General features: G+C 33.6%; 7 protein-coding genes and 6 pseudogenes across 13 annotated transcripts, besides 6 other annotated features; 11 read left to right on the plus strand and 2 right to left on the minus strand.

The window, feature by feature from the left end:
* Positions 1–16,433: part of a mobile genetic element that runs on past the window's edge.
* Positions 171–2,703: a mobile genetic element.
* On the minus strand, positions 963–2,242 carry TVAGG3_0758770 (annotated as a pseudogene). Its single transcript has one exon. A coding segment is annotated over exon 1 (1,280 nt).
* TVAGG3_0758780 (organellar and viral DNA polymerase type B) lies at positions 2,707–3,549 on the plus strand (the record flags this gene model as incomplete). The annotated part of the gene is made up of 1 exon (XM_001294680.1): positions 2,707–3,549. One exon carries the CDS (start codon positions 2,707–2,709, stop codon positions 3,547–3,549), a length of 843 nt encoding a protein of 280 aa, XP_001294681.1.
* TVAGG3_0758790 lies at positions 4,422–5,061 on the plus strand (annotated as a pseudogene). Its single transcript has one exon. A coding segment is annotated over exon 1 (640 nt).
* On the plus strand, positions 5,090–5,263 carry TVAGG3_0758800 (uncharacterized protein; the record flags this gene model as incomplete). The annotated part of the gene is made up of 1 exon (XM_051245523.1): positions 5,090–5,263. One exon carries the CDS (start codon positions 5,090–5,092, stop codon positions 5,261–5,263), a length of 174 nt encoding a protein of 57 aa, XP_051092110.1.
* On the plus strand, positions 7,178–8,158 carry TVAGG3_0758810 (annotated as a pseudogene). Its single transcript has one exon. A coding segment is annotated over exon 1 (981 nt).
* Positions 8,555–9,443, plus strand: TVAGG3_0758820 (organellar and viral DNA polymerase type B; the record flags this gene model as incomplete). The annotated part of the gene is made up of 1 exon (XM_051245524.1): positions 8,555–9,443. A coding segment is annotated over one exon (889 nt), but the record flags the coding sequence as incomplete, so codon positions are not given.
* TVAGG3_0758830 lies at positions 11,137–11,564 on the plus strand (annotated as a pseudogene). The gene has a single exon. A coding segment is annotated over exon 1 (428 nt).
* Positions 13,707–13,735: a mobile genetic element.
* Positions 14,735–14,782: a mobile genetic element.
* On the plus strand, positions 15,066–15,536 carry TVAGG3_0758860 (repellent protein 1 family; the record flags this gene model as incomplete). Its single annotated transcript, XM_001302305.1, has 1 exon — positions 15,066–15,536. One exon carries the CDS (start codon positions 15,066–15,068, stop codon positions 15,534–15,536), a length of 471 nt encoding a protein of 156 aa, XP_001302306.1.
* Positions 15,588–15,821, plus strand: TVAGG3_0758870 (uncharacterized protein; the record flags this gene model as incomplete). The annotated part of the gene is made up of 1 exon (XM_001302304.1): positions 15,588–15,821. The coding sequence occupies one exon, from the start codon at positions 15,588–15,590 to the stop codon at positions 15,819–15,821; it is 234 nt and encodes a 77-aa protein (XP_001302305.1).
* Positions 15,975–16,301, plus strand: TVAGG3_0758880 (uncharacterized protein; the record flags this gene model as incomplete). The annotated part of the gene is made up of 1 exon (XM_001302303.1): positions 15,975–16,301. The coding sequence occupies one exon, from the start codon at positions 15,975–15,977 to the stop codon at positions 16,299–16,301; it is 327 nt and encodes a 108-aa protein (XP_001302304.1).
* Positions 16,434–17,164: 731 nt separating the features above from the next.
* Positions 17,165–17,576: a mobile genetic element.
* Positions 17,577–18,029: 453 nt separating this feature from the next.
* TVAGG3_0758900 (uncharacterized protein) lies at positions 18,030–18,658 on the minus strand (the record flags this gene model as incomplete). The annotated part of the gene is made up of 1 exon (XM_051245525.1): positions 18,030–18,658. A coding segment is annotated over one exon (629 nt), but the record flags the coding sequence as incomplete, so codon positions are not given.
* Positions 18,659–23,305: part of a mobile genetic element that runs on past the window's edge.
* Positions 19,131–22,322, plus strand: TVAGG3_0758920 (annotated as a pseudogene). The gene has a single exon. A coding segment is annotated over exon 1 (3,192 nt).
* TVAGG3_0758930 lies at positions 22,355–22,833 on the plus strand (annotated as a pseudogene). The gene has a single exon. A coding segment is annotated over exon 1 (479 nt).

Raw genomic sequence — 23,305 nt, forward strand, 5'->3', positions numbered from 1 at the left:
TTTTCATGAATTTCCTTAAGATAGAAAAAATAAAGTTAGTTTTATTTTTATTTATTTTTTTATTTTGTATAAAAGAACAGAAATGTCAACAATCGGCACAACAACAATTCAAACAACAGCACCAAACTCGTTAGTCATGAATCCAACATCTATGTTAGTAGAAATGAAAAGAGATTGGGACAAAGTTGCAATTCGGCACTTTTTGTAAAAAAAATGGGGTCATACTCATAATGAATAGAGACTTATAGCCAAGTCTTGATATCATGCAGGGAGAATATACATTGATAAGCAATTATATTATAGTAGTAGTATCAGAAATTCTTACAATTTACAATACAATTTTCAAAAATGATAAAGACTAATAGCCAAGTCTTGATATCATGCAGGGAGAATATACATTGATAAGCAATTATATTTTATAGTAGTAGTATTCAGAAATTCTTACAATTTACAATACAATTTTCAAAAATGGATAAAGACTAATAGCCAAGTCTTGATATCATGCAGGGAGAATATACATGATAAGCAATTATATTTTATAGTAGTAGTATTCAGAAATTCTTACAATTTACAATACAATTTTCAAAAATGGATAAAGACTAATAGCCAAGTCTTGATATCATGCAGGGAGAATATACATTGATAAGCAATTATATTTATAGTAGTAGTATTCAGAAATTCTTACAATTTACAATACAATTTTCAAAAATGGATAAAGACTTAATAGCCAAGTCTTGATATCATGCAGGGAGACTCTCTACAAATACAAAAATTGATTATCATAAGGAAATACAAATTTATCAATTTTCATGTGAAAATTACATAAATTTGTTCTCCAATAAATAGCAATAATACTTTGAATGTTATATTAAGTAATATAGCTTCAGGTAAATAAGCTTACACTTCAAAAATATACTGTTTATTCATTAATTTTAAAAAAAGTCCAAATTATCTAATCTTGCTTACTCTTCCTTTAAACTTCTTTGTGCCAAATTTAATATTGCCTTCAAAGATGGAATAAGGACATTAGGTTCAATCCTTCGGCTTTCGACAATTTCCAAAATGTGTTGAATTAATTTCAAACATTCATCGTGTTTTGAAGCTCTTTGCTCAACAATCTGATTACCTGCCCTTGTAAGAATTCTTACTGCTCTTTCTTCATTCAAAACATTAGCGACTTGAACCTTAATAATCGCATTTGGAATCACAACAGTGATGAGAGTTATGACGATGTCATCAATGCGCTCATTTTTCTTACCCAAGAAAAATGTTTGCTTTAATTGATGAAAGTGTGATTCCGCAATGTTATTCGTGGAATCACCTTCTCCACGATATAACATCATCCAATGTTTTTGGTTCTTCTCCATTGTTTATCGAAATACTTCAAAGCGCGCGGTTCTTCTTCTTCTAACATTGTTGTCAAGAACTCATATGTTTCATCAGACTCTTCAGCCAGCTTTTCTGCATTCGTTGCATCTGCACGTAATGTCAAAAAGTCCATTGCTAAATAGAAGTTCTCAAAATTCTGTGGATTGTCAAAATAGCTTCCAACTTTTGCACATGCGCGTAAAACATGCACAGCGCACCAACTGAGCTGCGCAAGAGGAAATCCGTCCTCAATTGCGCGAGCAATGTTTAGCGCACAGTCAGCGCTCCAATGCTGTGGATCCAGGTGCGCAAACTCACAGAATTTCACCAAACATTCTTGAATTTTTTCAGATGTCTGAGGGTTCACTAAAAAATAGCAAAAGGGGAAAATTGTGTTTTGACTTGTTTTCATTGTTACTGCAAACAATTGGATCTTTCCTTTAATTAAAGAATGAGTGGAATCGACGTGGAGAGGGTTATCAATGCTATGCACCAATTCTTTTGCAGCAAAAGGTGCATATATGATTGTAAACTCGGAAAAATCTCCATTGTAATCAAATTGAACGAGATCATCTGGGCACTCTTCCTGTAAATTATTCAAAAATGCTTCCAAAGAAGTGTAAGGATCGTTGATAATCTTTGTGCAATAATCTCATCAAGGCGATAAAATTTGTGCTTTAAAGCATCAGTAGACTGCGCGAAAAGTTTCATCGTTTCTTTGTTATTCGTATCAATTCCGAACTTATCAAAAAATGCTTTTTGAGCAAGAAATTGCTTTCCACCGTTTTTAATATAAAGTTCGATCCATTTTTGAAAAATTTACTCGCGTAATGTGAACCCATTTCAACTCCTATATGATGGCAATGTTCTTCATTAACTTTGCTTATAGTAAACACTCCATTTTGTTCTTCAACCCTAAATTTTGCTTTGCATAGGGGATACGAACATGAATAAGTGACATATTGCTTTGGAGATCCCGTTCTTCTTCTGTATGGGACACCGCCCTTGACTTCCTGTTTAATACCAAAAGCAATAAGCTCCTCTAAGTCCACCGAAATCATAAAAATGAAGTGATTTTGAAAAGAGTTAACAAAATTCAAATCACATCAAAAACAAAAACACATAAAAAATATTTTATTATACTCATTCGAAATTAAAAATAATAAAATTTATATATATTAATTTCATTAAATCAAGGTTAAAAATCTCACCGGAAAAATAACCTCAGTGTGATAAATTTATCACCGGAAAAATTTACAATAAGGTTAATACCGAAAATATCGAAAAATCAACATTTAAGGTTAATTTAAGAGTATGCACTTTTGTCACCTACTCGAAATGAAAAGCTTCATTCCTTCTTCATTTACTTTCGAAACAGAAATACAAAAAATGAAGCAGGAACTTTTAACAAGTAATTTAGACTGTAGTGCGAAAGATGAAACAAATGAACAGTATCTTTATGAAATGCAGGACATTATTGACCATTTACCCAAATTGCCTGAAATTCAGCAGCAAAAACTAACTATTCCTGAATTCGATGAAATAGAAATTAAAGTTAGTGATTCTGCAGAAATAAAGAAGTTCATACGAAAGGTAAATTATGAGTTTCTAGGATATCATTGCAACCATAAAGTTATGGACAAAGATTGCGACATGTTATATAAGAACATTTCAGATATTTATAAATCGGGGGAGTTTAAGACATACGACAACTTTGTTTCATTAGTTGCAAAATGTGTATGGCAGATAAGAGATAAAGATAGAAGAGGTAAGGTATGGAACGAACAGATAAAACCAACTGCTTCAGATTTAACGAAAACCATTGACGCCTTGGTTGTTTTAGCAGGTAAGGTTTCAGAATATAACGCAAAAATGAATCCGCAATGTTCAAAATGTAAAGCAGCAATGAGGAAATATAACTACTCCGTCAAAGAGATAGAACGTATGAGAAACGACTATGCTGACTTAAAGAAAGAAGCAGAGAAACCAGCAGAAAATAAAATGGACATGTTAGAATTTCTGAACAAAAACTATCCAACTGCTGACGATTTCCTTCTATCTGATGTCAAGAAGAAGTATAAAGAAACTTTCGGTATCGTTAAAACATTCGATGTACTAAAAGAAGAAATAGAAGCTCCAAAACTGTTTAGGTTTCAAATATACATCGTACAATTCATGTAAAACGCTTGTGAAAAAAGAGGTGAAAAATTAGGTGAAAAAAGAGGTGAAATCTCACCTCTTCACCTAAACATTATTTTTATTGAATTCAGCACAAAAATAATGAATTTCCTTAAGATAGAAAAAATAAAGTTAGTTTTATTTTTATTTATTTTTTTATTTTGTATGTAAAGACAGTAATGACAAACATTGAGTTTGAAACAGTTAGAAAGATAGACAATGACACCAAAGTGGTTAGAATAGGTGATTTAAACGTAAGATACTCAAAGAAATACAACAAATATTCTTTGTCAGACATTATAACACCATCTGGAAAGAAAACAAACGACTGGGTTAGAAATGCTTCAACTCAGAAAATTTTGACAAGAAATCCTGAGCTCATGATATCGGTAAGATTCTATGGAACCACAGCATATCTCATTGACAAAAGTCTTATACCAATAATTCTTCTATGGATTGACCCAGTTGTTGGATATAACTTCATAACATATGGTTCATTCGACTCAGAACGTTGCAGTGGAGGCTTACTTTATATCGTTCAGAAACCGAAGGACTTCAACACAAAAAGATATAAGATAGGAAGGACATATAATATAACTCAAAGATATGACAGTACAGTCAATAGAGTCAAGGTTGTGTTTGTTAATGATATGAGAGCTGCTGAAACAGAACTGCTTGAAGTTTTTGAGAAAATGGTGCTCCCACGAAAGGTAAAGAAACGTTTGAAGTAGATGAGATAGATAAAGCTATAAAATTATTTGACGAAGTTGCTGAAAAATACATGTAAAGCGTTTATTTTTGGTCTTTTGTGAAAGTCAGAAAATAACGCTAATTTTTTTCTAACAAATTTTTTTATTTTGTATGTAAAGACAGTAATGTCAACATTAGAGAACACAACAACAGTTATAGTCCATGAAGCCATAAATGAAGAATACGAGTACATACAGTATAACAAACAGTTACGTCTCATTCGTTCAGTCAAAGATGACATGTACCAAATGCAAAGTATAATGAATGCTCTTCGTTCTACAAAGCAAGCATATCATTGGTTTGAAAACCAACAGACAAAAGAACTTTTAGAAGAATTTCCTCATATGATTGCTTCCCTCGGAAAACCGAGAGAAGAGATTCCGTACGAAAATCGCAAGAATTTGGCTCCTGGTTTGAAAGGTTATTATGTTCATAGACTTTTAGTAAATGCTGTAGCAATGTGGGCTTCACCTCGTTATGCTTGTTATATTTTCATGATGTTAGATGAACTATATAAAGCAGAACGTGGAGAGATGGAAAAGAAACTTCATGCAAAAGATGAAGTCATTGAATCCAAAGACAAAAGCATACAGAAAAGAATACCGCGTTCAGTACCAAAAGGAAAGGAAAAGAGTATAAATATATGATTTATATTGAAGAGTTGGAGAAAGAAGAAGATAAAGATATGGTTATGTTGCATTTAGTCAGAAGAAACAACAAGAGCTTTTATGACTTAGCTAAAATATATAAATCTGACAGAAACTGGTTCTATCGTGAAAACTTACCGATTTCAATGACACCGAATGAGCAAATAAAGGAAATTGTCAAAAATACTCTTCCTCAAACACACTATGACATCAAAGGTTGCACAATACTTACATTCAAAGATGACTTAACATTACTGAAGGAAAAAATAACAGAATATTTCGACAACTTCAAAGAGGAAGAACGAAAAAATCTAAGCTAATTTTATTTTTTTTATAAAATTTTATCTCATATGAAAGAACATGAATTTAGAATATTCGGAACTCATGACAGAAGAAGAGAACGAACAACATGTAAAAGATTATGCAAAATTTCTGAAGACATACAAAGCATTTAAACAATATCTAAATGCTTCTAAAGATTATGCAAAATTTCTGAAGGTATATAAAGCTTATGAAAAAGCGTATGAAAAGTTTATACATTGGGGAATTGTTGTAAAATATCGATATGAAGACTAACCGAAAATATATTTTTGCTTAAATAGCTTCAGGGTCTATTTCTTCAACCATTTCACTTCCTTCGTCAATGTCAATAGAAGCTTCTTCAACCTTTGGTAAGAATTTCTGTATAACATCTTTGTTCGTTATTGTCTTCAGAGATGAAGGATAATATTTCACATTTGTTTCACCTTTCTTATATTCTTTCTGTTCGGAAAGATTTAAAGCAATACTGAAGAAGTCAACGTTAGAGTTCTTTATGACAGTATAATGAGTATCTTTGACATTCACGAAGAAACTCTTTTGTTTCAAAACTACTGCTAACTCTTGTGAAGTATAACGTTTGCGGTCAATGATGATAGCTAATGGTCTGACATACTGACCAAACTTAGATTCTTTTCACAAACTTCTTTAAAGATAACATTAACGTTGAAGCACCATTGAACTCATTCTTGATGGCAGTAGCGAGAGCATTGTATGAAGAACTTGCATCTTGCATGTGTTTCATTAAAATAAAAATATTAAATTAATTTTGAAAATAACTTTAAAAAATCTAATCTAATTTTTCAAAATATATTTTTTTATTTCCTACTAAAGATGTATCGGAAAGTTGTCTAAGTTAGAACACTCGGAGAATAAAAACAACTTCTTACAAAGCTAATATAATGTTGCAAAGCATTACGCAACAAACAAAAAAGCACTCGCTGACTTCATTAAAGACTATAATGGTGCAATAAGTTATGATAGAATTCATGAGTTCATAAAGCCGCAACGCGGCGAGGACGAAGTCCATGCAAACTTTTCCTTTAAAGACGTTGCCTATTGACTTATATCATAGACGTTCAGACCTCATGAAGTAAGAGAGAAATGTTTGACATAACAAATGCAAACGTTGGTGAAACAAGAAGAAGAGACGACACACTGAAACAACAGAGAAGAGAGATGTTTAAGAGCGCTATAGAACAAGTTCGCAAAGCTAACGATGTCCTTCGTTCCATTGACGACAAACCAAAAGAAGGTGAGAGATGGTTAAAGAAAGATGAAGAGAATAGGAAGAGGAATGTTAAGACAGGCAATAGACTCATTGACTTTAACATCGAAGCTTTAGATGAACCAAACAGAGACTACTTACACAAACATTTCGGTAAGGTTTTCATGAGACTCTTAGAGAAAATTAAAATAAACTCACAACAGAGATGGATGGTATGTTATAAACTTGGTGGAAAGTATGAATGTTCTACGTTAAACCTCAATAATATTGGAACATTACTACATCAGCTCTTGAAGGAGAACTTTATATCAGAGATAGAAGCAAATGCTGCAGGTATTGTTGAAATGCACTATGACTTCTTCTTGACAAACATAAAGAATCTTACTGAAATAAAGATGTATGATTTAACAGAATATGAAGGCTTAACGATGTCAGATGTTAAGAAAGGAAAGCCAAAAAAGAGACCATATAGAGATGAAAGCACACTGACAAATGACCAGAAAGCCATTTGGAAGCTCTTAAGCAAACAGGAAACCCAGCACTTATAGAAAACTTTTGGAAAGATAATGGTGAAAAGAAGTTTTATAAGAAGAGAAGCGGTCAGTTCTGGAAGTATCTTTGCACATTACCTATAAATCTTGAACGCTACCAAATCTTCAATGAACTGAACAAAAGAACTGCAGCACTTATGACAGAAGACAATTGTTTCGTTTATGCTTGCATTCAGGCTGGAGTAAATGAAGAAACTATTGACCACATGAGAGAAGTCATTCGTGTTAGAGACTTTCCTCAAAGTAAAGTACAAGAAATTTCTGACGCAACATATAGCATTTAATGTTACCATTATTTCAATGACTCAAGACATAATGAAATAAAGAGATACATACCAAAAGAATGTGAAACTGTTAGAACTATTGACTTACTTCTTGTTGAAGACCACTACATGCTAAACGAAAGATTACCAATGACAACATATTTCATTCGCAACTATATAGAAATCTTGAAGGAGTGTGGTGGAATGAACATTGAGAAACAAATGAAGATTTATACAAAGAGAGAAGATAAATATGTAGTTCGTTATGATAGAACAACACCGTTATGGGATGTTATGAAAACATTGTGCGAGTGCAAATATTTCGAACCTATTTCTTATGGAGAACTTTTCACATATACGACTGACTTATATAAACAGAACCTTGCACCATTTAAAGATTTGACATATGCTCCAAAGTATTGTGTACAACTGAAGAAGAAAGCCGAGTCAAAAGAAGTAAATAAAAATAAGTGCAAGTTCATTCCTGAGCACGTTTTCTTTGCTGACTTTGAGTGCAGTACCGATGGCTTTCATAAAGCTTTTAACATCTGTTATGACAGTGAAGATGGTTCAGTGAGTGAAAGCATTTGGGGTCAGAACTGTGCAACAGAATTTTTGGAACGACTTCCTGACAAGAGTTTAATATATTTCCATAACCTCAGTTATGATATAAACTTCATCTTAAGACACATGACAGAAGTGAAAGGAACTCCCATCATTAAAGGTTCACGAACAATGCAAATAACTGGCTTATATAAAGGAAGGGCAATTATTATAAAAGACTCTTACAGTGTTATAAATAAGAAGCTTAAACTATTTCCTGCTATGTTTAACTTACAAACAGGACCGAAAGAAGTATTTCCATATAACTACTACAGCAGTGTTTTGTTAGCAAATGACAACAGAACTGGTGTCATTTCTGAAGCATGTAAGTTTGTAAAAGATATTGATACATTCATGAAAAACATAGATTCCATCAAAGGTTGTAGAATAGATGAAAACCACTTCGACTTAGAAAAGTATAGCACATTTTATTGCAAACAAGATGTAAGAATTTTAAGAGAAGGTTTTGTTAAGTTCCGCAATGACATATTGAAAGAATTTGATTTAAACGTTTATGACTACGTTAGTATTTGTTCAATTGCTAACAAACTTTTCGAAAACAGAGTATATTTTCCGAATGGAAATTTATATGACCTCTCAAATAAACCAAGAGAATTTATTTCACGCTGTATTCAAGGTGGAAGATGTATGCTGTCAGATAACATTAAACAAAAGAGTAAAGAGAAACTCATTGCTGATTTCGACGCTGTTTCATTATATCCATCAGCTATAGCAAGACTTTATACTTTAGAAGGAATTCCAAAGGTTATGAAGAAAGAAATGTTAAGCACAGAGTATCTCATGAGACATTTATTCGATGACGGCCAAAAGGAACCCATTGGTGAAAAGTTTATGTCTGGCTTCTTTGTTCTCATTAAGATAACAGAGATTGGAATACATAGACACTTTCCTTTAATAGTTTGTGACCCTGAACTAAATCCAGAACTTAACGTTCCCAGAAGTTCAAACACTTGCTGTTTAATGTATGTTGACCATATAACATTACAAGACCTCATAAAATATCAAGGTGTCAAATGTGAAGTGTTGCAAGGATACTATTACGATGGAAACAGAGATATTAGAATAAGAGATGAAGTAAAGAAGTTGTTTGAGTTAAGGTTAAAGTATAAGAAAGAAGGAAATCCTTTGCAAGAAAATATAAAGCTCATTCTGAACAGTATTTATGGCAAAACTATTCTATCTCCTATTGAGTCAAAAATAACCATAGTAAATGACAAAGATGCTATAAGATATGGCATCAGAAACTACAACCATATAGTGAAGTTCGAAGGTTTGGATGGTTCAGATAAAACTATTTTCAAGCTAACGAAAAGCATTTGCAGACACTTTAACTTCTGTCCACTTGGTGTTAATATTCTGTCAATGTCGAAGAGAATAATGTGTGAAGTATTCTGTACTGCTGAAGATATGGGTCTTCAAATATTTTACCAGGACTGTGATAGCATGCATATTTTCAATGAAGACATCCCACTGTTAGCTCAGGAATTTCAGAAGAGATACGGTAGAGAACTTATTGGTAAAACATTAGGTCAGTTCCATTCTGACTTCGCAGAAATAACACCTGGAAAACAAAGTTTAGCATACAAGTCAATATTTTGTGGAAAGAAGACCTACATAGACTTACTCACGAATGATTTAAATGAAGTTGCATTTCATGCACGTTGTAAAGGTGTAAAACAAGACGTTCTTGCTTTAACAGCTAATGAAATGTTTCCTGAAGCTATACAATGCTATTACAATGAAGATAAGAACATTCACATACCTGTTGGAACATATGACAAAGACTCTGAGTTCAGTTTAATGAAACTTTACAAAGCACTTCATGATGGTCAAGAGATTGGATTTGACTTATGTAAGTCATGTCAACCTTGCTTTGCTGAAAAGTTTAACTTCTCAATAACGACTAAAACAAGCTTTATTCGTAAGTTGAATTCTGAGGTCATTTATTTTTTTGTCAGCAGTGAGACCATTCGTGATAAAATAAGCCGCTAGCGGCAAGGGCGAAGCCAATGTGGTCATTTACAATACTGCGATGGTAGAGTTTAAGAGTTGTGTCTTCAATGTAGAGACAGTCCTTATGGTCTGGAGGTAGCAAAACAGGTGCTTTATGGTCATGAGTGGAGAAACATGTCTATCCAAAACTCACGATTGAAGCCAGTAAGCTTGTAATACTTAGGGTTAGGAAGTGGTGAAGTTCTCGTATGACCAATGAACTCATTTTCAACTCCCTTACTTAAGTTTGAATATAATATAGCTTGCTTTCTATCCCAAATACCTGGAAATCTAATTTCGGAAAATTCATTTTTCCTCGGAAGCATTGCATCATAATTGAAAACATTTTTGAAATCATCACTTGGTTCAGAGATTTGAAATCTTATACGTAATGGATTTTCTTTCTTTTTAGCTACTTCATTGAATGGTGAGAATACAATGAATGACAGTCATGAGTTCCATCGCATTTGCTACAAACTCGTAATGAAAAGCTATTAATCTTTCTACAATTCCTTCTTCTTTCAGTTCTGCAAGAAAAATCACGTAAAGGCTGTAAAGTTTGTACTTCAATGTTAAATTCTTTTGAAATTTTCGTAAAATGTAATTTATACAGTCTTCTAACGTCGTACTGTCATTGAAGTATTTGTATATGTGAATGTTTTGGGCGCTTAAAGACTGTTCGTCATTTCTATCTCGACTTGAAGTATAAAGTCAACCTTTCTGAAAGCACGTGTTATATATACATAGATTGTTATGCCAATGTACTTCTCTTCATTTATGTTCACATCCAGTCTGTTGGAAAACTTAAACGTTACTTCTGTTCCCCTTTATTTTGACGTCAGGGTTTTCACTACTGAACGCAACAGATAAAGGTATTTGTCTATACATTTAATTCGGAATAAAAATAAACCATTTACTCTTTTTTTGCTTCAGCTTCTTTAGCTTTTGCTTCAGCTTCTTCTCTAGCTTTTTTCGCCAGTAGTCTTGGGTTCTTTTGTCTTCCAGCAGCTAATGCAGCAAGTTGTTTTTCACTAAGTTTTCTCTTTGGTCTCTCTGGCTTTGTTCTTGTTTTTGTTCCTTCAGTTCGGATAAAATTGCTCACGAATTTCTTTCTTCAATGCTTCAACATCTATGACCCTTGGGTCTTGTCCGTAGGGCTTGTCTGAGTCATTTGACTGCAGATAAAAAACAAAAATTAAAACTTTAACCGATGTAAAATGAGCTTGTCAAAATCAGAGCGAGAGTCTATTATTTAAATGACGCCAGAGGAATACAACATCCTTTCTATTACGTAAGTCAGAGTAAAGATGGTAAAATATACGTAAGAAAAAGAAAGGTTCCATTAGCGAATGCAGAAAGCGACAGTATTAAGGTGCATGGCACCGAGGGCGAAGCCCATGTTAAGCCTTCTATTCAAACTGAAAAGTCAATAGAACAAGAAGAAAAGAAGCCAGATGTACTTTCAATAACGAACCAAGAGCTTATTGCAAAGTTCGTGAATTTCATTGAAAAACAAACCGAGTCAAAGAATCCTGACCCGCCAGTGAAAGAAGTTGAGACAAAAGAGAATGTACAGTTCATTGAAAATGTCAAGAAACAACTTCCACCACGAATGCCAAGAAGAAGAGTGAGAATAATGAAGTAAATAGATATTTTTATCTGAAGTAAATACATGCAGAACGAACAGCTAAACGAATTTACTCCAGCAGAGCATATTCATCAGATTCGCTCATATTTCGATATCATAGACAATGCAGTTCAAATTGGTGACACTAATAGAAAATATTCTGACGCAAAGATTCATCACAACCTGGAACTGCTAAAGATAACACATGGGTAACATTCAATCTCTCACCTCCTGGTGAAAATATGTTGGACCTTTACAATACATTCATTACGTATAAAATGGAAGGTCAATTTATTGTAGATAAAGAAATTGGTTCAGGTTCCAATAAAACAAACCCACCAGGATTTTGGATTGGTTTCGATGACGCTTTCTATGCAGTTGCTGGATATCAAATCCTTGCAAATGGTCGTATCGTATATTCTCAAGACACGCAAGAGAAGAAGCATATATAACTTCAAACTCACAAACTACCGAACAAATAAAGAAAGTAGATGTTTTCTCAAAGACTCGACATGAAGATGTATGGAGTCATTCGGGAACATGCAGAACAGGACAAATTGTTAGTGGTCCAATTAAGCAGGAAAATCATTTGATTTTAAGCTTCGTTTAAGAATTCCTGTTAGAAGATTCCTTCCATTAGAAGCTATTCGATTTATTCCAGCTTTTGCAGGAAACATTCAGCTTAAAGTAAAGTTCAGTAGCGACGCCTTACAATGCACATCTATATCTGTAAATGATATCATTGCTTTCAATCCAACTCTTAAAGTTGCATTTGCTTCAGATTCAAATCCACCGACAAATAAATTTGTTCCATGGAATGAAACATTCACTATGATAACGAAGGCAGTAGAAGCTAGTGGAACAGTTACTATTACAACTGTAACCCAGCAACTATTTCGAACAAAGATGATTTTAATGAATGTTTCATTCATCCAAAGTCATTCTCTTTAGACCCTAACATTTATACAGAACTTGTAGAACATTATACAAACGAGGCTTTATGTTTTCCTGTTAAAGTTATGGATTGGATTCCTATGGACGGTTCATTCTCAAAGAATACAGATAGTTCAAGTGCAACATTTACAGCAGCTTATACGCCTATTAATGTTAAAAGTATTTGGGCACTATTTAGAAAGAAAGACAACTATTATGTTAATTTTGAGAACCCTAAGTTTAAATATCTTCAGCTTTCCATGGGAGCTTATGGAAATATGCCTGCAGAACCTGAAAAATCATATGGACCTGTATTTTATGAAATGGTTGCGAACGCCTGCAATACAAACAATGATATGATAGGATTTAATGAAGATGTTATGAGGTCATTGGTGGATGATGGTAGTGTGGAACATAAAATGGATAGCTATGACAAACACATTTCTTATGTGGTTTTCCAACAGAAGTAGACTTTTGCTTCCAGCAAGGTCAAACATCTACTGCTCCAATAACATACAAATTGTCTGTTAAAGGACCTATTGAACTAGCAACTGAAAATGTATCAAAGCCACTTATTGGATTTATGAGGGATTGTTGCTTTGCCATTCAGGTGCGTGCTAATGGCATCCCCATAATAATGTCATAAGACGAAATGGTGGAAGTGAGGTGAACTCAAAAAGTGACACATATTTGGCCGGCTAAATTTCCCTTTAGTTTACATGTCAAAATTACAATAAATTAATTATTTTGCTTAGCAATTAGCTATGTATTAAAACTAAAATTATTACTATTCAATTCTTTACATTCAAATATTAAACAATTCAAATTTAATAACAAAGATATTACAATAAATAAAAAAAATGATTAAAAATGTCCCTGAAAATTTTCTGAAAGCTATCTCGTGTTTAGGTCTCAATTTTTTTTAGAAATAGAAAAAGATTGGATTTAACTTTCAAACATTATATATAGTTTTGTATATGGAAGCCTTTAAATACATGTTAATGATATGGAGTTGTATTGCGAGGAAGAGGGAATCAAAGAAATTGACGAAGTTCCAGAATTTTATTCAACAATTCTTAATCAATTAACAAAAACTATACCGAAACTTATCTTACCATCCAAATCAAATCACATTACATACGGAATAAACATTTAATCTTTTATCATTAAAATTATATTTATACGTTATTTAATTTTTTTACGTCTAAGTTGAATAGGATAATAGCCGAAGATATAAAGTAACTATAGTTTACAAGCTAAGGAACAAATCAGCATTGAAACTAAAAAATGCTGAAATATTATAATAAATTGAAGAAATACTGTGATAGAATACCTAGTTATACTAGATACTATTATAATATGAATTCATTTGTATTGAATATCGATAATAAAAAATCGATGAAATATTAAAATGAGAATAAATTAATAATGAGATTATAAATTAGAATTATTTCTCTTTTATTTAAAATAAAAACTTAGTTCTATTTAAATTCGATAAAGAAGTACGAAAAAGTTGTATTATACGTATGATGTTGCCCGATGTTTGGTAACACTATTGTAGAATATAAGCATATATGATAGAAAAGCAATATGCTTAATATCGAGTAATTCTAATTTTTTACGAAATTATTCAAATACGTTATTTTTAAAAATGAAAAGATAAGCATACCATTATGCAGTAGTTTGCGCACATATACTATGCTGATGAAAGTTGGTCTCTAATTCGAAACTTGAGTCTGTCAAATTGACGTTCAAGTATTAAAAAGTTGTATTATACGTATGATGTTGCCCGATGTTTGGTAACACTATTGTAGAATATAAGCATATATGATAGAAAAGCAATATGCTTAATATCGAGTAATTCTAATTTTTTACGAAATTATTCAAATACGTTATTTTTTAGTTTCAATGCTGATTTGTTCCTTAGCTTGTAAACTATAGTTACTTTATATCTTCGGCTATTATCCTATTCAACTTAGACGTAAAAAATTAAATAACGTATAAATATAATTTTAATGATAAAAGATTAAATGTTTATTCCGTATGTAATGTGATTTGATTTGGATGGTAAGATAAGTTTCGGTATAGTTTTTGTTAATTGATTAAGAATTGTTGAATAAAATTCTGGAACTTCGTCAATTTCTTTGATTCCTTCTTGAAGCGTTGAATTTTCTTATTGACTCTCTTTTTATAACTTTTGAAAGAAACCGTAAAAATTGTGAAACATGCTTTTTAATAAAAAACAATTTTGATGAAAACCATAAATTAATTTAAAATTGAAATAATTTTTGAAATCTATGATATTGAATAAAAAAATTTATAGTGTAGATATTGATATAGATATAGATGTTAATTTTAATATGATATTTGATAAAATTTTTTTTATCAAAACATACTGATAATAGGTTGACATGTAATATGATATTTTGCCTTGTAAATATATTTGGTCGGCAAAATAACCTAATTACTCTTATTTTGAGTTCACTTCCACCATTTCGTCTTATGATAATAAGATTAGATGGCTATAACTTAGCTACGGACGACGGTGAGGAATAAAGGATGAACGTTTATTTTTAAAGCTTATAAATGAGTTCTTCATCAAGCTCTCGCGAACCTTCACCATCTATGAAACAAACTTTACCAAACGATTATGGAGCACCTATTGAATATTTCTTACGAGCTGCACAATGGCAAAGAGCAGTCTCACCAAGGTTAGGTGTTCCACCAGCTCCTGTCAAAAATAGCATTTGGTCAAGTCCTTATATAAGATATGGTCTCCCACTAGGTTTGCTAGCTACAGCAGGAGCAGTTATGATGTTGAAAAGAAATAAAGCAAATGTTGTAAATAATACTGAAGTAGCTGAAGTTAAACAAACTCCAACACCTTCGCCAAAACCAACGTCAAAACCAACGCCTTCACAAACAACACCTTCAATGACTCCTGAACCTATGGAAGTACAAACTCCTGTTCAAAAGTCAACTCCTAAACCGACTCCAACATTTAAACCAGAACCTACTCCTCAAATAAATCGTAAAACTCCTGCGTTTCCTTACTGAAAAAATAACTTTATTTTTATTTAATATTAAAATTTTTATTTGATTGAAATAATGACTAAAGTCACTGAAGCAATGAAACAAAAGTTTTTGGTAGAATACATTAAATCAGGAGCGGTTCCAGAAGGTTTTTACGTTCATACTATGAAGGATGGTAGAGTTCAGTTTAGAAAGATAAAGCAACCATTAGATAGAGAAGGAATTTTGAGAAAGATTAAACTTCATGAGGACAACATTGCTGAACTTAAGAAGAAGTTAGAAGAGTTGGAGAAAGGAAGAGAGTTATAAAGCAATGAATTCAACAGGGTGAAAAAAACAAGTGAGAAAACGGGTGAGATCTCACCACTTCACCTAAATTTATTTTTGTGCTATGTTTTCATACGTGTGAGGGTGGTGATATCATTAATTTTTAAGTTTATTTTTTATTTTATTTTTATATAAATGACGAAAACTATTGAGATAACAAACTACAACGGTCATGAGTTCAAGAATTTGTTCTTCGTTCCTCGTGAAAATACATTCTATCAGATACGAGGGAGAAAGGGTAAAGTTAGTTTGAGCGTTTACGACAACAAACATAATGGGAGATATATAAAAGCAATAGATACAAACGGTAAGCGTGTTTCATTAGCTTTGTCAAAACTTACATACATTTATTTTGACAGTGATTTTGACTCTGACGATTGGAGCGACAGCAGCGATACTGAAGAATATGAAGTATTGTGTGAAGCACAGCAATGGGAAGAGTTGCAATACTTTTGTAAGTGAGAACGTTTATTTTTACATTAGTGAAGTCGTTTGTGTTGTAAAATATACGTTAGCGGTTTTGTAAAGTGTCAAACCGTTATCTTGGGTAAGGTGGAACGCAGTGCCGCCGTACCCAAGATAGGGATACTAACTTTTTTGTCAACAGGTTTAAATGCAGAACTCGGTTATGCCATTATAACTGCATTTCCTACGTCTTCCTCTTCTTCCTCTTCTTCCCAAGTAATTCCTGAATGCAAATGTATTGCCACTTGTGGCTGCCATAACATTAGATATCCAAGAGGTTTATCACCTTTTCTTTTGGGTTTTTACACTTCTTCATAGTAAACATATTTAACGTATATTCACTTTGGCCAGAATTTTTTGATCTTGAAAGAGAAACTTGCAAATTCCACTGCAATCTTTTTTACACCGAACCTTTTCAATTTTTGAATTCAATAGAAAATGAAAGACACCATCCAATTCCTCGTGACAAATCACGATAGAGAAATCCATTGTGGTTTCTATACAAAAAGTGACAATCAATGAGTAACGAATCTTCTTCTGAAGATGATCAAATTACATGTTGTGCATGAAAATTCGGTTCACTTCACTTCTGACAAAAAGTGACAAGTTTACATGACAAAAATAGTTTACATGGCAAAAATATATAGGGTATTTTTTTTAAAAGTAGTTATCTTTATATATAAAAATAAAACTTTTGATATATTTGAGTAAATGATTTATTAATTTATTTATTTTTTTTAAATCAAATCATATAAATATATATATATATATAATAGTGAAATAGAACAAGAGATAATTATTGATGATTAAATTGTAGACGAGGATAAAAGTTTAGATAAATTAATAAAATTAGTGTGGAATCAGACAAATTTCGGGTTGTTTGGGAAGGAATTGTTGGCTATGATGTACTGATTCATGATCAGTACATCATAGCCAACAATTCCTTATACAAAGTTCAAAAACTTGGGTGCAATCAGTTCTGATTGCACCCAAGTTTTTTGAACTTTCTCGAGGGAATGAAAGGGTAAGAGGTATACATTATGAATATATACCTCTTACCCTTCCATTCCCTCTCTGACAGCGGGAAACTTTGTCTGAATGTTAAACTATTCAGACAAAGTTTCCCGCTGTTTGCGAAGGAATTGTTGGCTATGATGTACTGATTCATGATCAGTACATCATAGCCAACAATTCCTTATACAAAGTTCAAAAACTTGGGTGCAATCAGTTCTGATTGCACCCAAGTTTTTGAACTTTCCATTAACAATTGTTCAATCACATTTATACAACCCAAATCTATACCAATCAAAAAAAAAAAAAAAAAAAAGGTATTGGGGCTTCCAGGCACTTCGTGCCCTCTAGCCCCTGAAGATGTTTAGTATAAAATGAAGTTTTTTATTCGGAAAATTGTGAGTCTTGTGGTTCATCTTCTTGAGTAGAGTCTTCTTCTTCAACATCAAAGTCATCTGGTGTATCGAACTGAATGTATGAAAGCCAAATGTTGTATGTGTTTTCCAATTGGCTTTCAAACTTGAGATACATTCCATGCATGAGTGTTATTTCAGTTTCAACGTAGAGTTGCTGATGTGGCTTGAAGACATGCATGAGAATTGGTCCTCCAAATTCGTCCTTGAAAAACTTGCAGTAGCAAACATAAACTGAGATAGAGTCTCCTTCTTCAATGTCTTCTGCTTGGTTAACGAAATGAATAGCAATTTTGCGTACTTGAATTGTGTTGTTGTCTGAGTAAAATAATGGTTTGAACTTGGGGTTGAGTGAGCTAAGACATTGCCATTTTGCTGTTTCTTGTCCGTACTCACGTTCTTCTTCGTCATCCTGATATCCGTAACTCTTGATTTGAATTCGACCCAAAGCTGTTCGACTTTTTTTGCAGCTTTGGGTGGAAGACTTTCAATAAGCTGACATATAGTTCTGTCAACCATTATCTTTGTTATTGTTGGAAAATAGTTGACAATTGTGTCACCTAATTCGAATGGGTCAGGTGTTTCTTTTTGTAGTTTGGTAAAGTCTGCAAGAACTTTGTTGAGTTGTTCACAATATTCTTTGTTAAAAGTTGCAGGAACTCTTTCTTCTGGCTTTGAATTGAAGTATTCTTCAGACAATCTGAGTAGTATTTTGCGTAGTTCAGCGTTGCTGTGGTTCTTTGTAATACGGAGCTCGTTTGGTATTGTTTTTGGTAGTGAAAGTGGCTTTGGATTGAGTGAATTGTCTGTTCTGCTTGGAGAATGTGTAGATGCTGCAGTTTGATATTGAGGCTCTAAACCTGTGGGTGCTGAAAGTTTGCAAGCAATTTCTTCAGGTGAATTTGGAGCGAACACGCTAGCGAATGCCATTAGACAAAAATGAACTGTTTTTTTCGGACTACTCATAGAAAAGTTTAAAATAAACCGTTTTCGTCAACGGTAACCCCCTCTATTTTTTTATTTTATTTAATAGTTACCGTTGGCAAACCGTTCCATCTCAAATATTGAATGAACTATAAACGTTTTTTGTTTTCTATACATACTTTTTTGTCCAACGGTAAAACTTTTTACACAACGGTTTTTGAGAGTCGTCGCCGTTGACTTTTTTGTAGAGCACTCAAAATAGTATAACTTTGTCCGGACAAGTAAGGGTCTATCGTCGCTACAGGAAAAGTTACAGGCGTTCCAAGGAAGTATACTTTGAGAAGCCTTTTCCCCTTATAGAATGAGATAGGACGGTTATTTTACAAAACTGACAACACTTTGACCGAGTAGTTTTTTGTGCTGAACAAAAAGTGTCATATAAACATCTGTCAAAAGCCGCTTTTTAACTTCACTTAAAATGCCACGTAAGCTACGTAAGAATATACGTAAGAGGAAGGGAGCATTGAAACATCCAAAAGTAAAACTGACACCACAACAACAGTTGCAACAACAAATGCTGAATGACCCCACTATGTTGCAACAAATGTCAAGCAATCCTATGCTTTTAAACGAGTTCTTGGTGCACAGAGTGGAGGTTTAAGAGCGGCACTTTTAGCGAAAATGGCAGGCTATGGTGGAGCTGCAGACGGAACAGCCTATAACCCTCAAAGTCAAATGAATTTGAGTTCACTCAAAAATCAAATAGCAGATGTCAAAAAGTCAAACATAGACATACAGAAGCAAATAAGTGAAAACGAAAAGAAACTAGAATATGACAGACACACAAAGAAACTCAATGAGTTAAACGTAGAGAAAAAGAAGAAAGAAGAACAACTGAAAGAACTAAGTACAGAGGAATATGCGAAAAAATGTCAGAAAAAGCAACAGAAGTAGCAAAAATGGAACAAGATGTCATAAATTTGAAAAACCATACTACTCAATATAAAATACTGAAAGATGAAGAGATAAACAAAAAGCCCTGAAGACATATATGGATAGCGATGAGTATAAAAAAGAAGTTGAAGCAAATGTAAAGGCAGAAAAACTTTTACAGTTGCAAAACCAACCGTACAGTATGAAAACTTAGCACAAGAAAGTAAAAATAACGACGCGGCTATGCAAAAGGCAATGAAAAGCGCAGAATATATAAAAGCCAACAATGACTGGTTAGATGCCCAAGCCAACGCTAAAGCAGCCCAACTCATAGGGTCAATAAGGACAAAAATACAAGCGGATGAAGACAGTTCAAATGAAGCTTTAACAAATGCTGACTTTAAGAACGCCTTCGAAGCTCTTCATAGTAAGGTGAAACAAGTGAACGACTTCTCATCTGGAAAGAAACTGAAGTCTGAAGGTTTCGACAAAGAGTTAAGAGAAGTAGCACAAAATATGACGAAAATAACAGATGCAGCAACGAGACAGGCAGTTCAAAGTGCCTATGACGCCGTTAGAGCAACTGTTGTGGAAAGTCAAGAAAAAGAGTTACAACAGACCAAAACAGACCTAGTAAATGCTTTCTTAAAAACGAAAAGTCAGGTAGGACATTATGCTGCAGATGGAACATATGTGCCAGCTGGTGGAACTTATATACCACCAAACCCCCAAGAGAAGCACCTGCACCAGGACTACCTAAAACATTTACATCGTCACATGGACACAGACACAGGCATGCACACAACAACCACACAACAACCACCTCCACAACCAGCACAACAACCAACACAACAACCAGCACAGCAACCAACAGTTCAAAACCCTGCACAACAACAACCACAAACAGAGCAAGGACATAAAAGAAGTAGAGAACAAGGAAACCAAGAATTCTTAAAAATGCTTAAAGAAGAGTGTGGTTTCCCAGATACTGTTGACTTTAGTGACAGATATAAAGAAGCTATTGGAAAGTTCAAGGATGGAAATACTGACCCGAACCTATTTAGCTTTATGGCTCAGCACCAAAACGGATATAATCTCAAACCTGGAAAATACAAGCTCGCTAAGGGATATGATTTAATAGCATATCATCCAAATGACATGGATGAATTTACTCCGAGATATTTGATGTCAGAGCTAAATGACAATTCAACTTTCGTCATGAAACGCGTAAAAAATAGAGACGGAACGAAAGAACAAAAGCTTATGAATGCGGATGACGTAGATAGGGAAATTGTTGAAAACGGTCTCGGAATATATGAAATGCCAGCAGATGAGGTACAAGAAACTCCACAGGAAGAAGTTCAGATACAACCAGACATGGAAGAAATAGTTCAGCAACAACAGCTAGAAGAGCCTGAAGGAAACGAACAAGTCCTTCCTTTGGAAACTAACTTCACAGAACTAGATGAAGATTTGGAACAGCCGAAAAATCTTGACCCTCAACAAGAGTATGCGGAGAATATGGAATATTTCCAAGAGTCTAAAAAAAATTCGGCTGACATAGTAGAAGAATATCGAAAAATGTTTGCCGACATACAAAAGACTCCAACACCAGATGAAAATATCAGCATAGAATGGAAGAACTGAAAAAAAATGTACACAAATACAACAACCCTTTTTACTTACGAGCATTTAACGTTCAATCTTCGGATGAACTCGGTGAAAATAAAAGGTTAAATTTCAAGAAAACATATAGAAATGAAACATTGTTTAAAGTTCATTCAGAACCTAACCAAGATGGAAACAAACCTACTTTTGTTTCTGCAGACGATGGAACTACAATGAGATGGGGTCATAAAGCTAATCCGGATAGGTGGTTCATAAACTTACAACCACAATTCCAAGAAGTTGTAGACGCAATGGAAGTCAATGGTGAACAGATATAGCTGGTATTTTAAGCGCGGCTTTAATGCCATTGAAAGATATGAAACATGCAGATATTTTGGACCAGTATGAAATGAACATGGCTGATGGAAATATAACACCTGACGTTCTAGAACATTTATCTCAAAGAACTACACAGAACCATAGAGATGGTATATTTGGTGAAGAGTTTAGAAAGAAAGTTAGGGAGAGAAGGAAGAGAACCTATTGTACATGACCTTGCAAACGAAAGTTTACAAAATGTCATAAAAACTTACTTTGCAGACAATGAATGAGAAGGGATGAATATTTAAGAAAACTCAAATGGACAGTACCAAATGAAATGTTAGTATTGAAAAACATGTTCCTTGACAAAATAAAACCAACTACAGAAATAAACGACGCAAGACTGAAAGATTGGGTAAAAGCTTTCCCATTCACAAAAGATATAGTTGGTAACATGGAAAGAAAACCAGAATGGCTACAAAAACATATATTTGGAAACGAGCATATTCCATATGGACAGGCACTGTTTGAAGAGCTTGAACCGGAAACTCAGGAAAGAGTCATGCAAACAATACGCGAAGACTCAAATACAGACTATGACAAACTCTTTCTAGGATATAGGTTACCTGAGATGGGCGACCAGAGCCAAAAGGCAAAAAGGACATGGGAAATTTGCAACATACTAGATGAACATAATGCAAAGATGCAACAACTTCAAGCAGAGGGCAATGAAGGAAAAAGAAGAGTTAAAAACTCAGTCAGGAAGAAAGTAAAGCTTGGTCCACGTGGGTTCTATTATGACATATAAATCCAACTATTCTATATTTTTACTCATATGAAATGTACGCCGCTCAGAATATAACGCCAACAGTTTTGGATGCTATGAATGGAAATGTTTCCGAATGGTATAACGAATGCGACAATGCCATTAGAAGGTCAGAAATAGTTCCTGGAACTTACGAATATACAACTGCTGTTTCTTATGGAAACGTAGGTGAGTTTGGAGAAGGTTCTTCAACAACAGTAGATATTGCTTGCGACAGGTTTCATATAATTTCTATTGACAACTCTTTCTTATACGTGGAACAAGACATTGAAATAAAACCTTCTGCCAAGTTGTCTGACAAGAAAGGTTGCAATGGAATTTTCTATGTCGGATACCAATATGCTCCAGAAGTTTTCATGGGATATAAGATATATTCTAACTCTGACTTAGTTCAAACAGTAACATGGGCAAACTATGAATGGTTCGCTTTGAGAAACTCAGTACAACCACAAGCTAGAGAACAAACAGACCAGTATGCACATTGAGAAAATAAGAAGACTTGACCCTAACGTTCCAGGAGTTTATGTTAACCTTTCTGGACAAACTGCAGCAGCAGTAACCAAAGTAAAACTGAAACTTAGAGTTCCTTTGTCATCTTTCCTCATCTTCAGGTTTTTAAGATACTTGCCAAACTGGGCAGGAAAAATTTCTATCGAACTTACTCAAGCAAAAATAACTTAGTCATTGCACCAACGCAAGACCCATTCACTCTTACAGACGTAGTGGGAACAAATAAAACGTCATTCGCCGACTTTTGCAAAAACAAAGTTGACTTAGACTTTGGTTTCTCAAACCTCAACACTGAAGTAAACTATTATTTCAATGCTGCTGGAGATGCTTGGGACCCAGTTAAGTTCACATGCGAAAAAATTTGAATGCAAGAGAATAGAAAGCAGACTTGCAGTCTATATGTTGGACCCAGATATTTCAAATGCTTTAGCTGCCAAATATATTGCAGTTCCACT

Source organism: Trichomonas vaginalis, chromosome III (genome assembly GCF_026262505.1).
Source record: "Trichomonas vaginalis G3 chromosome III, whole genome shotgun sequence".
NCBI classification, from domain to species: Eukaryota; Parabasalia; order Trichomonadida; family Trichomonadidae; genus Trichomonas; species Trichomonas vaginalis.